This window comes from Lithobates pipiens, unplaced genomic scaffold, assembly GCF_037356315.1.
Source record: "Lithobates pipiens isolate NorthernLeopardFrog02 unplaced genomic scaffold, aLitPip1_a1.2 Scaffold_1, whole genome shotgun sequence".
Classification (NCBI taxonomy): domain Eukaryota; kingdom Metazoa; phylum Chordata; class Amphibia; order Anura; family Ranidae; genus Lithobates; species Lithobates pipiens.
Window position 1 is genome coordinate 212,222,078 of NW_027507685.1, and position 14,781 is coordinate 212,236,858.

The window sequence follows — 14,781 nt, forward strand, 5'->3', positions numbered from 1 at the left end:
TGAGTCCCAAAAGACTCATTGGGAGTGGAAAGACTTAAAGTTTACCTATGTTGCCAGTATCCATCTTGCCCTCCAAAGCCCAGTCGTCTTGGTCCCTTAGATAAAGCGGTATAAAGGTGCCTGTCTGTTTTACACTGTCTGTTGTAGAATAATCCAGACCACTGTCTTGTGCGGTGAAAATATAATCCAGCTTTATTGAACATTTATTTGTGGCACTTTAACTGCAAAAAGGAATGTGCCAAATGGTTTACATTTCAGGATTAAGGATGAGCTTAGTGTTTGAGTTGAACTAACATTCAGACTAAAACTGAACACTGGAAGAGACTGGATAGGGGGTTGTCAGGTAGGCAAAACAAGGCCCCAATGTTTTCCAGTGGCAGCCCTGCTAACACGTCATCATGCATAGATATGACACATAAAAATATATGAAGATGTGTGAATCCTGCCTAAGGCAGATGTCTTATGTTTTTTCCAAGCAGAAAACATTTCACTCTTTAATTAATTTCAGATTATACTGAACATCTTCCTTCCTCCAACCTAAGCCTTTAGCTCGCATTGACAGGGCTTGGTTGTGAAATATGTCCAGATGATTATCTGTAGATTATATGGATTATTTTTCTGAATGCCATTAAAACATACACAATGTTGTCAAAATTATTGGCACCTGCCTTTACACGTACATGAACTTTTATGGCATCCCAGTCTTCGCCCGTAGGGTTCAATATTGAGTTGGCCCACCCTTTGCAGCTATATCAGCTTCAACTCTTCTTGGAAGGCCGTCCACAAGGTTTAGGAGTGTGTCTATGGGAATGTTTGACCATTCTTCCAGAAGTGCATTTTTGAGTTCAGGAACTCATGTTGGACCGGAAGGCCTGGCTTGTAGTCTCCACTCTAATTCACCCCAAAATTGTTCTATTGGTTTTGAGGTCACTACTCTGTGCAGGCCAGTCAAGTTCCTTCACGTCAAACTCACTCATCCATGTCTTTATGGACCTTGCTTTGTGCACTGGTGTGTAGCCATGTTGGAACAGCAAGGGGCCATCCCCAAACTGTTCTCTCAAAGTTGGGAGCATGAAATTGTCCAAAATGTCTTGGTATGCTGACACCTTAAGAGTCCCCTTCTCTGGAACTAAGGGGCCAAGCCCAACCCTTGAAAAACAGCCCCACACTATAATCCCCCTCTACCAAATGATATGGACCAGTGCACAAATTATAGTCCCCAAAGATGGAGCAGTGAGTTTGGGGTGAAGGAACTTGACTGGCCTGCACAGAGTCCTGACCTCAACCACACAAAACACGTTGGGATGAATTATAGAGGAGACTGCGAGCCAGGCCTTTCCATCCAACATCAGTGCCTGACCTCACAAATCCGCTTCTGGAAGACTGGTCAAATATTCCCATAGACAGACTCCTAAACCTTGTGGACAGCCTTCCCAGAAGAGTTGAAGCTGTTATAGCTGCAAAGGGTGGGCAAACTCAATATTGAACCCTATGGACTAAGACTGGGATGCCATTAAAGTTCATGTGCATGTAAAGGCAAGCGCCCCAGTACTTTTGACAATATAATGTATCGTCAACAGACATTCTTTCTATGCAATTATAGTAAAGAATGATTAAAAATAACTAATTTGTAGAAATAAACCCTCAGTGTTTTATTTCTTTTAAGCTTAACACATTAAAATGAACATTCCCCAGTAAACTCTTTGGGGGTTATTTACTAAAAGAAAATTCACTTTGCACTTCAAGTGCACTTGGAAGTAAAGTAGCTGTAGATCCAAGGTGGACATGTAAGGAAAAAAAAAACAGCATTTTAGCTTGCACATGATTGGATGTTAAAATCAGCAGAGCTTCCACTCATTTCAGATCTACCCCTTAGATTTAGAGCAACTTTACTTCCACGTGCACTTGCAGTGCAAAGTGGATTATCCTTTAGTAAATAACCCCCTTTGTTTTGTTAAAATCCTTACCCCCAGCACTTGCAGTTTGCAACATTTAATGTTGTTGGAAGGGGGAGAAGGTGAAAGGGAGTGGCTTGCTATCCTAGGCTATGGGTCTGTGTTGATTGATGTACACAGTGTAAGGAGACACAATTTTAGTCTCTGCATGCAAGGGTGGCTCTATTATACAGGTGGTCTCCAAACTGTGGTCCAGGGACTGGATGCAGCCCTCTGCTTGCTTTTTTTTACGGCCTTTGGTCCGGGCACCAATGAAAGGCCATAGTTCCTCCAAATGACAACAACCATGGGGAACAATTCTTACCAATGACACCAACAATGGGGTGGGCACAGTCCCTCCCAATGACATCAACATTGGGGCACAGTTTGGCTCACTGACACAAAAGATGGGGCATTGTTCATTGCACCTGATGCAGACATTTTCTACTCCCAATGGCCACAAACTGGGCCTCCCTAAAGTCTGAAGGACAGTAAACTGGCCCTTTGTTTAGAAAGTTTGGAGACTTATAAATTAGACAATGCAAGAAAAGATAGAGTAGCCCTGAATCAGGAAACCCGGGGTAGAAATCATGGAACCGTCTTAAACTTGAATGAGGATTCAGTCTGGGTTCACACTATTGCGAATCGAGTGCTAGTCTCCCCACATCCATGACAGGAGACTGACCTGCTCTCAATGGAGCCGGTTCACACATCTTCGGGGCTGCTGCGGAGCACACAGCAGAAGGGTCCTGTGTGTCTTTGGTTCCATTTCAGGTCAGAATTCAGGCAAAAATTTGGGCCTGATTTGTCCCTGAAAAGGAGAACAGGGACGCACTGGACCCCCTCTGTGAACCTCTCCGCACAACAGTGTGAACCCAGCCTAAAAGACGAAGAAGATGCATAAATGATTAAATCAGCTAAAAAAAGAGGATTTAATATTACATTACCACATAAGTCTGCAAAAAAAAAAAAAAGGCCCGCAATAGCAAACTTTGAGCATAAACAGAGATTTATTAGGATTTACATTTCTTGTTCTTTAATTGATTTATTATCATATAGTAGCATTAAAAGCTTATTCTTGAATGAGGATTTATGGACTGCTGTGAGCTGGAGGTCTTCCAGGGTTGCTCCACCCAACAGAAGAAGAGCAGATCTCTATATAAACTCTTCTTCAGCACCGTGTGTCTCAGTTTTTTCTTCCACGATGGACATAACAGGGATATTAACAGGGATCCTCATACTGATCTGCTGCTTCTTCATCTATTCAACATGGAACACAATGCACAGAAGACATAACCTACCTCCAGGTCCTACACCTCTGCCCCTTATCGGAACTTTGCTGCACATTAAATATGGTGGGCTAGTGAGCTCATTAATGAAGGTTGGTATATTTTTAATTCTATGTACAGGTCCTCATTTGAAAAAGGTGATTTTTTTTTTTAGGGGTAGCATAAGGCTCCATGCACACTGGATGTTAAAATAACGTTTTAAAAATGCCAGTAGCTTTGCGGTGAGTCTTTCAATGTTTTTTAAAGTTTTTGCAATAGTGTTTATTAGCGTTAGCATTTTTTAGCTTTTTTTTATTTTTTATTTTTTCCAAAGGATCACAAACATTAAAAACCCTGGTGAGTCAAGTTTTTGAGCGTTTATCAAAGTTTAACAGCGTTTAAGAGCATTTGACATTTTTTTGTGGTCAGAAAAATGACTCCTGTACGTGATTTTTTGGCGTTCAGAAAACAGCCCATAAACTTCACTGATAAACATCCAAAAACATCCATGTGTGCACGGATACATAGGATAACATAGAGGGGAGTTTATGGAAAATACCCAAACTCACAAAAACGGCCGTTTATGAGCTTCAGTGTACATGGAGCCTTATCATATAAGTTGGCCAAGGAATGGCATTTAGATCATATATTTTCTCCACTAGGAATCAAGGAAAAAAAACTCTGAAATGATTTTTCTTTATTATATTGAAGCTGTGGAAACAATATGGTCCAGTCTACACTTTGTACTTTGGTTCTCGTCCCGTGGTTGTCATATGTGGATATGAAGCGGTGAAGGAAGCTCTGGTAGAGAAAGCAGAAGAGTTTGGTGCTCGGGGTCCTGTACACCACATTGAGAAATACACCCAAGGCTATGGTAAAAAGCTCATGACTATTATCACTTGTCCAGTCTATTCCAAATAATTTACTGTATACATTGAGCCTACTATTCCATATTTACACTTAAAGTAGAACTATAGGCAACACTTTTTTTTACATTTTGGATAGTGTAAGAGAGGATTATAACCCTGTTTGATTTTTTCCGCCATCTGTGTCCCATTGCAGAGATTTCCCTTCACTTCCTGCCCCATAGCCAAACAGAAAGTGAGAGGAAATCCCAGCAAATTAAGGTAATCTATTGGGGACCCCCAGATCACCAGAACTAGTGTCCCCATTGGAAGAGTTTCCCTCTATTACTTTTCTGGGGACAACCCAAAATTTGGGATTTTCTTTTACTTTCACTTTCCATTGTAACGGTAAACAGGACAAATAGAGGGGATTGCTCTCCTTTTTGGGGGCACAAACAACAATAAATGGGGACACTTCTTCTAATGGGGACACTAGTTCTTATGAGCTGGGGGTCCCCAAGGACTCCCCTTAACCACTTCTGGACCACCCACCATCGTTATACGTCGGTGAGGTTGAATACCCTTGTTATGGCAGCAGATGCCATCCAATGGTATATTCTTAAATGACGGGTGGTCTGCTTTCAGATTAAAGTGGTTCAAGTGGGGGCCTCAGCATTAAACACATCTGTGCTATAAAAAACATGATGATCTGGGATTTAATTGGCTTATATTCAGCATCTTTCAGCAGATGTACATCTATAGGGTTAATCTACAATGCAGAATAAAAATGTGATACAAACAAATCCATTAATAGAAAGATTGGGTCTCAGGAATAAGTTTAAATGGCAAATGTTTAAATTTTTTTACTGATGCATACCATAAATCAAAACCATCTTCTAATTCAGGGCTGAGTCTCAGCAACGGGGAAAGGTGGAGAATCATGCGGACCTTCACGTTAAGAACACTGAAGAGTTTTGGGTTTGGAAATAAGAATATTGAAGGGAAGATACAAGAGGAAGCATTGTGTTTGGTGGAAGAATTCAGTAAGTTTCAAGGTAAGTACATAGAATTTCATTAAAAGAAAAAAAAAGTAAAAATTAATTAACTACAGTACTTCCCGACAGCGCTATAGCCAAAAGATGGCTACAGCTTGGTCGTCCAGTTCTGGGAGGGTTCCATGGGTGTCCTCCCAGAGCCCCACCTCCCACGTGCCCCCCTGGGGTGTTCATCTTCCCTTCGGACACAGCTGATTACAGATCTTGGTAAGGCTCTATTCACACTTGTGCGACTTGAGGGGACATTGATGCGACTTTGATACTACTTTGGATGAGTGCGACTTGTGCAGAAATGAAAAATTTGTTAGGTTTCTTTATTTTCGAACAAATTCCATATTTTCAGAACAATTGGAATTTGAATCGGTCAAAAATTGATTGACCAATTCTGTGTGAAGAATAGCTGGTTGTTAAGGTGCGGGCTGGGAAACTGGCCGCCTTGTCCTTAAAAACCAATGACTCATCAGCTGTCATTGAGTTTCCCCACTGACAGCTGAATATAAAAAAAAAGAATGCTGGCAATAAAAAAAAAAAACGATGTGGGGTCTCCTCCAAAATCCATACCTGACCCTTATCTGAGCATACAGCCTGGCAGGTCAGGAAAGGAGGGTGATCGCTTGCTCGGCTCCCTCTTGAATCATACCAGGCCACATGTCCCTCAACACGAGGGGGGGTGCTTTGGGGCGGGGGGCCCTGCTGTCAATAAAGTTGATCCCATAAAATTTTAAGAGATAGTGTAAAAAATGTTTAATAAAATAAATAATAGAAGACACCGACCAAGTATAGATCTATCTTGGCTTGTTGGCACCACTATGCACAGACTATATGCAAAACATAGCTCACTTGTGCTCTTCTTAGTCAGGTACTATAACAGAGGGAGAGGTGGTCCTCCCCTTTTTTGGTTCCTTCCTTCTATCCCTCCAACCCCTCTATCTGTACCCCGACCCCCACCCAGCACTTCTTCTCTTATTTAATTTCTCTTCGTTTTTAAATTTAAAAACCGTTTGAGAATATACAGTCTCATTACCACCTTGGTGAAGAGACTATTCTGAAGGTATTGGGCAAACAGACCAAGATTAACGTACTCCTCTGCCTCTCTTCTTCATTATAACATCAGATATAGTAGGCTCCCATACCACCACTCAGTTGCAACTTAAGCTCCTCCAGATTCTCCAAAGGGTACGAAAATCCCCCTACCTTCTCAATTTCTTCAGTTTGATTAGAGCTACACATTTAGAGTATGCATCTTACTAGTTCTGATAGCTTGTAGATATTTCATCCAACTGACAAAAAAATTATATATCTACAATAACATGAACTTTTGCAATTATAATAAAGATATATGGGGAGGAATGTTTATTATTGTTTATTTAGTTACTATGGGGGTTATTTACGAAAGGCAAATCCACTTTGCACTACAATGCAAGTGCACTTGGAAGTACAGTCCCTGTTGGTCCGATGGAAACATGCAAGGAAAATAAAAAACAGCATTTTAGCTTGCACATGATTGGATGATAAAATCAGCAGAGCTTCCCCTCATTTCAAATCTACACCTCAGATTTACAACGACTGCACTTCCAAGTGCACTTGTAGTGCAAAGGGGATTTGCCTTTCGTAAATAACCCTCTATGTTTCCCTATATATTGATTTATGCACCTTTGTATTACCTTTTCTGCAGGGGTATCAGCCCCATTTGATGTCTTCATAATTGTACCTTTAAGATTGTACAGTTAACACCTATGTATTTCCTTGAAAACTTAATAAAGTTCTTGGAACACAAATAAATAAATAAATAAATAAATAAAAAATACAAAGCCCCCACTCCCTACGTGGTTGCACAAAAAGGGAAAACGCATATGTAGGTTGCACATGCATATATAAACAGTGTTCGCATCACACATGAGGTATTGCTGTTAACGCAATCATTTTTGCTCCAGTAACCTGTAAAGTCTTATAAAGTATTGCCTATGGAGATTTTTAAGTACTGTAGTTTGATGCCATTCCACTAGCGTGCACAATTTGTAAAGTGTGACATGTTTACTGTATTTACTCATCTATTTACTCAGTATAACATCATCTTTTATATTTTACCAAACAATTGGGTATTATTTAGTGTTTTTGTTCATTAAAACCCACTAAAGTATGTTCAATATAATGCATTTGCAAAACCAATGGACAGAGCAGGTAAGTATAACAAGTTTGTTATTTTTTATGTATATATATATATAAATATGTCCTTTACAATCACTTTAAGGGCCCATAGGATATAGATGAATATGATGAGTGCATGGAGAAAACTAGAGTTATGCCGCGTACACACGAGCGGACTTTTCAACATCCAAAGTCCGATGGACTGAGTCCGTCGGACTATTCGATCGTGTGTGGGCTGCAACGGACTTTTGACTCGCCAAAGTCCGAAGGACTTTAGAATATGGAACATGCTTCAAATTTTTCCGAAGGAACTCCGCCGGACCCGGTCCCTTCGAAAAATTCGCTCGTGTGTATGCTACTCCGACGGACTAAAACCGACGCTAGGGCAGCTATTGGCTACTGGCTATGAACTTCCTTATTCGAATCCAGTCGTACGTCATCACGTTCGAATCCGTCGGAGTTTAGTGTGATCGTGTGTGGCCAAGTCCGCTCAGCCGAAAAGTCTGTCAGAACTCCGTCGGAATTCCAGCAGAACTCCGACGGAACTCCTTCGGAAGTCTGTCGGACTTAAGTCCTCTCGTGTGTACGGGGCTTTACAGTGCCTTGAAAAAGTATTCATACCCCTCAAAATTTCCCACATTTTGTCATGTTACAACCGAAAACGTAAATGTATTTTATTGGGATTTTAGATGATAGACCAACACAAAGTGGCACATATTTGTGAAGTGGAAGGAAAATGATAAATGTTTTTTAAAAATGTTTACAAATAAATATGTGAAAAGTGTGGTGTGCATTTGTATTCAGCCCCCCCCCCCCCCGGAGTCAATACTTTGTAGAATCACCTTTCGCTGCAATTACAGCTGCAAGTCTTTTTGGGGATGTCTCTACCAGCTTTGCACATCTAGAGAGTAAAGTTTTTGCCAATTCTTCTTTGCAAAATAGTTCAAGCTCTGTCAGATTGGATAGAAAGTGTCTGCAAACAGCAATTTTTAAGTCTTGCAACAGATTCTCAATTGGATTTAGGGCTAGACTTTGACTGGGCCATTCTAACACATGAATATGCTTTGATCTAAACCATTCCATTGTGGCTCTGGTTGTATGTTTAGGGTCATTGTCCTGCTGGAAGGTGAACCTCCACCCCAGTCTTAAGTCTTTTGCAGACTCTTATGTGTACACGCGGCCGGACTTTTCGTCAGCAAAGGTCAGACGGAACTAATCCGTCAGACAATTCAACCTTGTGTGGGCTTCATCGGACCTTTGCTGTTGAAAAATCAGACAAACTTTAGATTTCGTTCGTCTGTATGCTAGTCCGATGGATCAAATCCGAAGCTAGGGCAGCTATTGGATACTGGCTATAAACTTCATTATTCTAGTCTGGTCGTATGTCATCACGGTCGAATCCTTTAGATGTTAATGTGATTGTGTGTGGCCAAGTCCGTTCGTTCGGAAAGTCAGTCGGAAAGTCCGCCGAAAGTCTGTCAGGAAGACCGTCGGACCTAGTCTGCCGGAAAGTCCGGTCATGTGTACACGGAATAACAGGTTTTCTTCTAAGATTGTCCTGTATTTGGCTTCATCCATCTTCCCATCAACTCTGACCAGCTTCCCTGTCCATGCTGAAGAAAAGCATCCCCACAACATGATGGTCAATGTCACTGGGCACAATAGGAAACAGTAGCATTTGTATGGCCACAATAGGAGTTATATGGATGCAAAAGGAGTTATATGAACACAATAGCATCTTTAGGCTATTGCGCCCATATAGCTGATATTGTGCCCATATAGATGCTCTTGCGCCCATATAGATGCACGACAGCAGCTATATGGAAACAACATCAGCTATATATACTATGAGAGCAGAAGCACAAGCATCTATATGGGTACAGCAGAAGCTATATGGGTACAATAGCATAAAGATGTTATTGTGCCCATATAGATGCACAATAGCATCTATATTGGCACAAGAGCATCTATAAGGGGACGATAGCATCTATATGGGCACAACAGTATCTATAAGGGCACAATAGCATAAAGATGCTAATTTGCCCAAATAGAATTTAAAATCTCCACCAACTTAAGCCAATGCTGTACCATGCAGGTGTATTTTTATTTTTTTGTAATTGATCGATTGCCTGATTATATGTTTATTTATACCTTCACTTGATGTGGTTGAAGCATATTTCGCATGAATTTGCATGTATGAATTTGCATGTGGCTCAGATTGTCATGGTAAAACCAGGTACGCTCTCCGCCCAAAAAGTGCTAAATGTGGCAGTGGAAGGGGGAGCGTTATCACGCATTATGTGATAATGACTAAGCCCCTCCCCTTCATGACATTGGGAAAAATGGGGCAGAGAATGAGTGGCCTTCAAATGATCCCCCCTAAAAACAAGTTCTATGGATACCCATCCACACCCGATCAAACCTTTGATCAGTCAATGGCCAGCTTTATTCTTCTAATCCTTAGAGGTTTTCAGTCAACTAGAGAGATCAGTTTTTGGAATAATTTAAAATGTAAATGTAAGATCTTAGGATAAAGCATGGTTGAGATAAAAGTCACATGATAATATTTTCTGTTCCAGATGTTCCATTAGCTCCAGATGATCTGCTTATGATTTCCTTCTCCAACGTTCTCTGTTCTATCATATTTGGAGATCGCTTTGATTATGAAGATGAGAAGTTTTCTAAACTCCTGGACATTGTCAGGGAGTCGTTCAGTGTTGCAAGTTCTACATGGGGACAGGTAAAATTATGTTTGTAACTTGCAGGAAATTTTTTTTTTTGAGAATAGAAGAGTTTGCTACCACTTTAAGAGGATCAACAATAACCAACATGAAATAGATAAAGGTTGCGATATTCATTAATGTATATACAAATGTAGAAATGTGATGATTAGAACAGTCCACAATTGATCCTGATGTCAATCTCCACCATCCACCACCATAGTGATCTTAAATATCGGTGTCTTTGTGTTTACTCCAGATGGAGGAGATGCATCACCTGGAACCTGAGTGAGAAATCTATTGGTGATAGAAGGGTGGCAGGAGAGAGGGGGCGGCACCCGTGCGCCCTTAATGCATGGGGCGCCACTGCCCTTTGGGCTTTGGAAGGTAAAGAGTGTATAGCCATCATTATTATGTTAATTTTACATATCCAAGAATATGGTAAAGAGGACCATTGTGTCAGAAGATTAGATATTTGACGCAAAATTGGAGGATAATTGGCAGTGAAAATGTCAGAAAGATTGGGTGTGAGAGATATCCCTAGGTGAAGAAGGAGTGAAGTGGGCCAAGAGAAAATTTGCGCTTGATATGAGGAGGTAAAGATATATTTAAGACTATAGATTTTTGATAGTTAATAATTAGACCAGATATGTGGGCAAAGTGATCAAGGTTAGGAGCAGAACTATGGGGGGTGACATAAAGATTAAGATATTGTCAGCAAATAGTCAAAGTTTATGTTGGTGACCAGCTAAATCTAGACCTTTACTAGAGGGGTCAGTACGGATTGATTGAGCAAGGGGTTCAATAAGTAGGGAAAATAAGAGTGGGGAAAGCAGACATCCCTGATGCGTACCCCTACAGATGTCAAATAGGTTTGATTTATATCTAGCATATTTAACATAAGCTTTTGGATTTTTGTATAATGATGAGACACATCTAAGAAAATGAGGACCAAGGCCCCAACGCTGCTGGACGAAATGTAGGTAATGCCACGGAAGTGTATCAAATTCTTTTTTGATATCTAAAGATAAGAGATAGATGGGTATTTGTGGTGCTTGAATTGAATTAGTAAAGTAGTCCTGCATAAATTATCTGCCGCTTGGTGCTGTGGGATAAAGCTGACCTGGTCTTTATTTATTAACCACTTAAGGACTGAGCCTCTTTCTGAGATTTGTTGTTTACAAGTTAAAAACTTTTTTTTTTTTTGCTAGAATATTACTTAGAACCCCCAAACATTATACATTTTTTTTCTAACACCCTAGAGAATAAAATGGCAGTCATTGCAATACATTTTCTCGCACCGTATTTGCACAGTGGGTCTTACAAGCGCACTTTTTTTGGAAAGAATACACTTTTTTGAATTTAAAAAATAAGACAACAGTAAAGCTAGCCCAATTTTTATACTGTGGAAGATAACGTTACGCCAAGTAAATTGATACCCAACATGTCACGCTTCAAAATTGCGCCCGCTTGTGGAATGGCGACAAGCTTTTAGCCTTAAAAATCTCCATAGGCGATGTTTAAAAAATTCTACAGGTTGCATGTTTTAAGTTACAGAGGAGGTCTAGGGCTATAATTATTGCTCTCACTCTACCGATCGTGGCAATACCGATGTGTGGTTTGAACACCATTTTCAAATAATTTGTATTGAAATATTTTCCAACTTAGAATCCAAGTTGCATACTTTGCAAAGTATTATTGACAAGTAAAGTAATATTACAATGAACATCAGCATATTTTTACAACTTCCAATATTTGTGGAGTATTTCTTAATAACAGTACATCGTGGCTCTTGCGCCATTGATGTTGTGCATGAGCATAAACTATGAATCTATTAATTAACCCAGGGCTTGACAAATTTGCTTGGAATCTAGGAGCCAGCTAAAAAAGTTAGGAGCCGGGTCGGTAACGGCAATCCAGACCTGTCCCTGGCCTGACATGGAGACGAGTGAGGGGAGGATAGCGCGGCCCCCCCACCTGTCTCCATGTCATTGCCCATAGCTCTTAGAGGGACATTTTTTTTTTTTTTTTTTTTTTTCAAATGACAATTTTTTTTTTTTTTTTTTTTTTTTTTTTGGATTTTAGTGTAAATTTGAGATCTGAGGTCTCTCTGACCCCAGATCTCATATATTTAAGAGGACCTGTCCTGTTTTTTTCAATTACAAGGGATTTTTACATTCCTTGTAATAGGAATAAAAGTGACAATTTTTTTTTTTTAAAAGCACCGTGAAAAAATAAAAAGTTAAAATAAGAAAAAAAAAAATGTTTTAAATGCGCCCTGTCCTGCCAAGCTTGCGTGCAGAAGCGAACGCATACGTGAGTAGCGCCCGCATAGGAAAGCGGTGTTCAAACCACACATGAGGTATCGCTGCGTTCGGTAGAGCGAGAGCAATAATTCTAGCCCTAGACCTCCTCTGTAACCCAAAACGTGCAACCTGTAGAATTTTTTAAACGTCGCCTATGGAGATTTTAAAGGCTAAAAGTTTGTCGCCATTCCATGAGCGGACGCAATTTTGAAGCGTGACATGTTGGGTATCAATTTATTCGGTGTAACATTATTTTTCACAATATAAAAAAATTGGGCCAACTTTACTGTTATATTTAATTAAAAAAATAAGACTTTTTCCCCGAAAATGCGCTTGTAAGTCCGCTGCACAAATACGGTGTGACAGACAGTATTGCAACGACCACCATTTTATTCTCTAGGTTGTTAGAACTCCTAAACACACATATATATATATATATATATATATATATATATATATATATATATATATATATACACACACATACATACACATACACACACACACACACACACATTTTTTTTTTTTTATTCTAAGTAAAGGTGAGATGGGTGGGCAGTGAAAGCTTCATTAGCATCGCTGGCTGTCATACCAACAGCCACCACTAGATGGCGCCAGATTACAGAACTAAACATAGGACCACAGAAGGCCTCAAAGCCGCGGCCTCAATTACCGGCCGGCGGCGGCGCGGCCCGACACGATCACGCCAGGGGGGGGGGGGGTGGAAGGAGACAGGATACCCCCGCTGTGCTGCCCCAGGCGCCAGATCACAAATTCTAGTCGCCAATGCGATCTGGCGCCCGGGGTTTGTCGAGCCCTGAATTAACCCAACTTTACAACATCTTGTTAGTTACCAAGGGAGCTGTAGCTCTGGCTCATTATCAACAGATAATACTGAGGCTATATAATCTACTAGGACTATATACTATAAAACTTTCACTTAATCAGTCTATTTCGGATCCAAGTGAGTATAGAAATGAGACGTCTTTCCTTCTATATTGTCCATAATCTGTTCGTATTTGAAAGTTTCATCTACTCTTTTAATAACTTCGCTGACATTTGGTGAATTGGTTGATTTCCACTTACTGGTAATTGTCAATCTTGCTGCCATTAAAATCTGTATAACCATTAATCTAAAGGAGGGTGGATATTGGTCCACATGGATACTTAATATGGCCATTTCCGGGTTTCCTGACTTAATGATACCTGTAGTTTTGGATATTAATTTGAATACAGCCCACCAAAAGCTCCGCAGACTCGGGCATTCCCATACCATGTGCAATAGTGTGCCCACTTTGCCACAGCTGTGCCAACATTCACTGGAGCTGCCTTGCAAGAATTTTGCCATGATATAGGGAGTGTAATACCACCTACGGAGCAGTTTTTGAGCCGATTCCCAGTGGGTTATGGATCTAATGTAACAGTGGTTACATTTAATTGCTTTCTTCCACTGATCCTCTGAGAAAGATGCAGAGAGATCTATTTCCCATTTTTGGAGTGGTGGGATTTTAGTAAAAAGGTTCTTTTGTCGTAATAAATTATAAAAAAGAGAGATCCTTTTTATTGGTTTGGTCGTGTCATTCCAAAAGGCCCAGGCCTGATGGGGAATTTTTGAGGGCATAATAGGGTGTGATCTTAAGAAGGTTGCGATTCTCTGGTACGTATAGTGATCAGTCATAGGAAATGAGTATTTTTGGGCTAGTATCTTAAAGGGGGTAATTTTCCCCTGAGTCAGAAGGTCTGTGACTAGTGTGATACCTTTTTTTTCCCAAGAAGCTACTGGAAGGTCACTAATATAGGTGCAAATTGAGGCTAGGATGGTTGGAACTTCAGTAAGATTAGAATCATGTTCCACACCTATACAAAACTTTCTCCAGGTGTCCATTACTAGTTGTATAATAGGGTGCGGGGATTTAAACTGTGTATTTAAGAATGAATTTGCTAATAGTGTCGAACGTAAGGAGTTAGGCTTTATCCATGGATTTTCTATTGTGGCCCAGTGTTTCGAGTCATGTGATTGAAACCAACATTTCATCTGATCTAATATGCTTGCTGTATAGTAGTTCTGTAAAATAGGGAGTCCCTTTCCTCCTATCTTTCTGCTTCTTGACAGGGAAGACTGGGGGCATCTTGGTTTTTTATCCGCCCACACAAATTTGTGGAGTTGAGTCTGTACTGCCTTAAAAAACGTTGCAGGTATAGAGATTGGGAGAGCTCCAAAGTAATATAAGAGCCTAGGTAGAATGGCCATTTTATATACTGCCAGTTTTCCCATCCAAGATAAGTAAAAGACTTTAAGTCTGTTCAATTCTTGTTGAAAGGAGGAAATGAGGGGGGCATAATTTATTTTGAATAAATTAGAGCTTGGTGTTGTTAAATGAATGCCCAGGTATTGAATGGGTTTATTTGCCCATGGATATGGGTATTGCGAGGTCAAAGATGTTTGTACTTTTCCTTCTATGTTTATGGCTAGAAGGTTTCGAACACCATTTTCATATGTGGGCA

At 40.3% G+C, this 14,781-nt stretch overlaps 1 protein-coding gene across 1 annotated transcript in view; it reads left to right on the plus strand.

Annotated features, from left to right (window-relative positions):
• Positions 1-3,138: 3,138 nt before the first annotated feature.
• LOC143988860 (cytochrome P450 2G1-like) overlaps positions 3,139-14,781 on the plus strand; it is a 33,861-nt gene continuing 22,218 nt past the window's right edge. Inside the window, exons 1-4 of the mRNA XM_077488762.1 lie at positions 3,139-3,315; positions 3,914-4,076; positions 4,953-5,102; positions 9,830-9,990. Coding sequence (XP_077344888.1) covers positions 3,139-3,315; positions 3,914-4,076; positions 4,953-5,102; positions 9,830-9,990 — 651 coding nt within the window. The remainder of the gene's footprint in view (positions 3,316-3,913; positions 4,077-4,952; positions 5,103-9,829; positions 9,991-14,781) is intronic.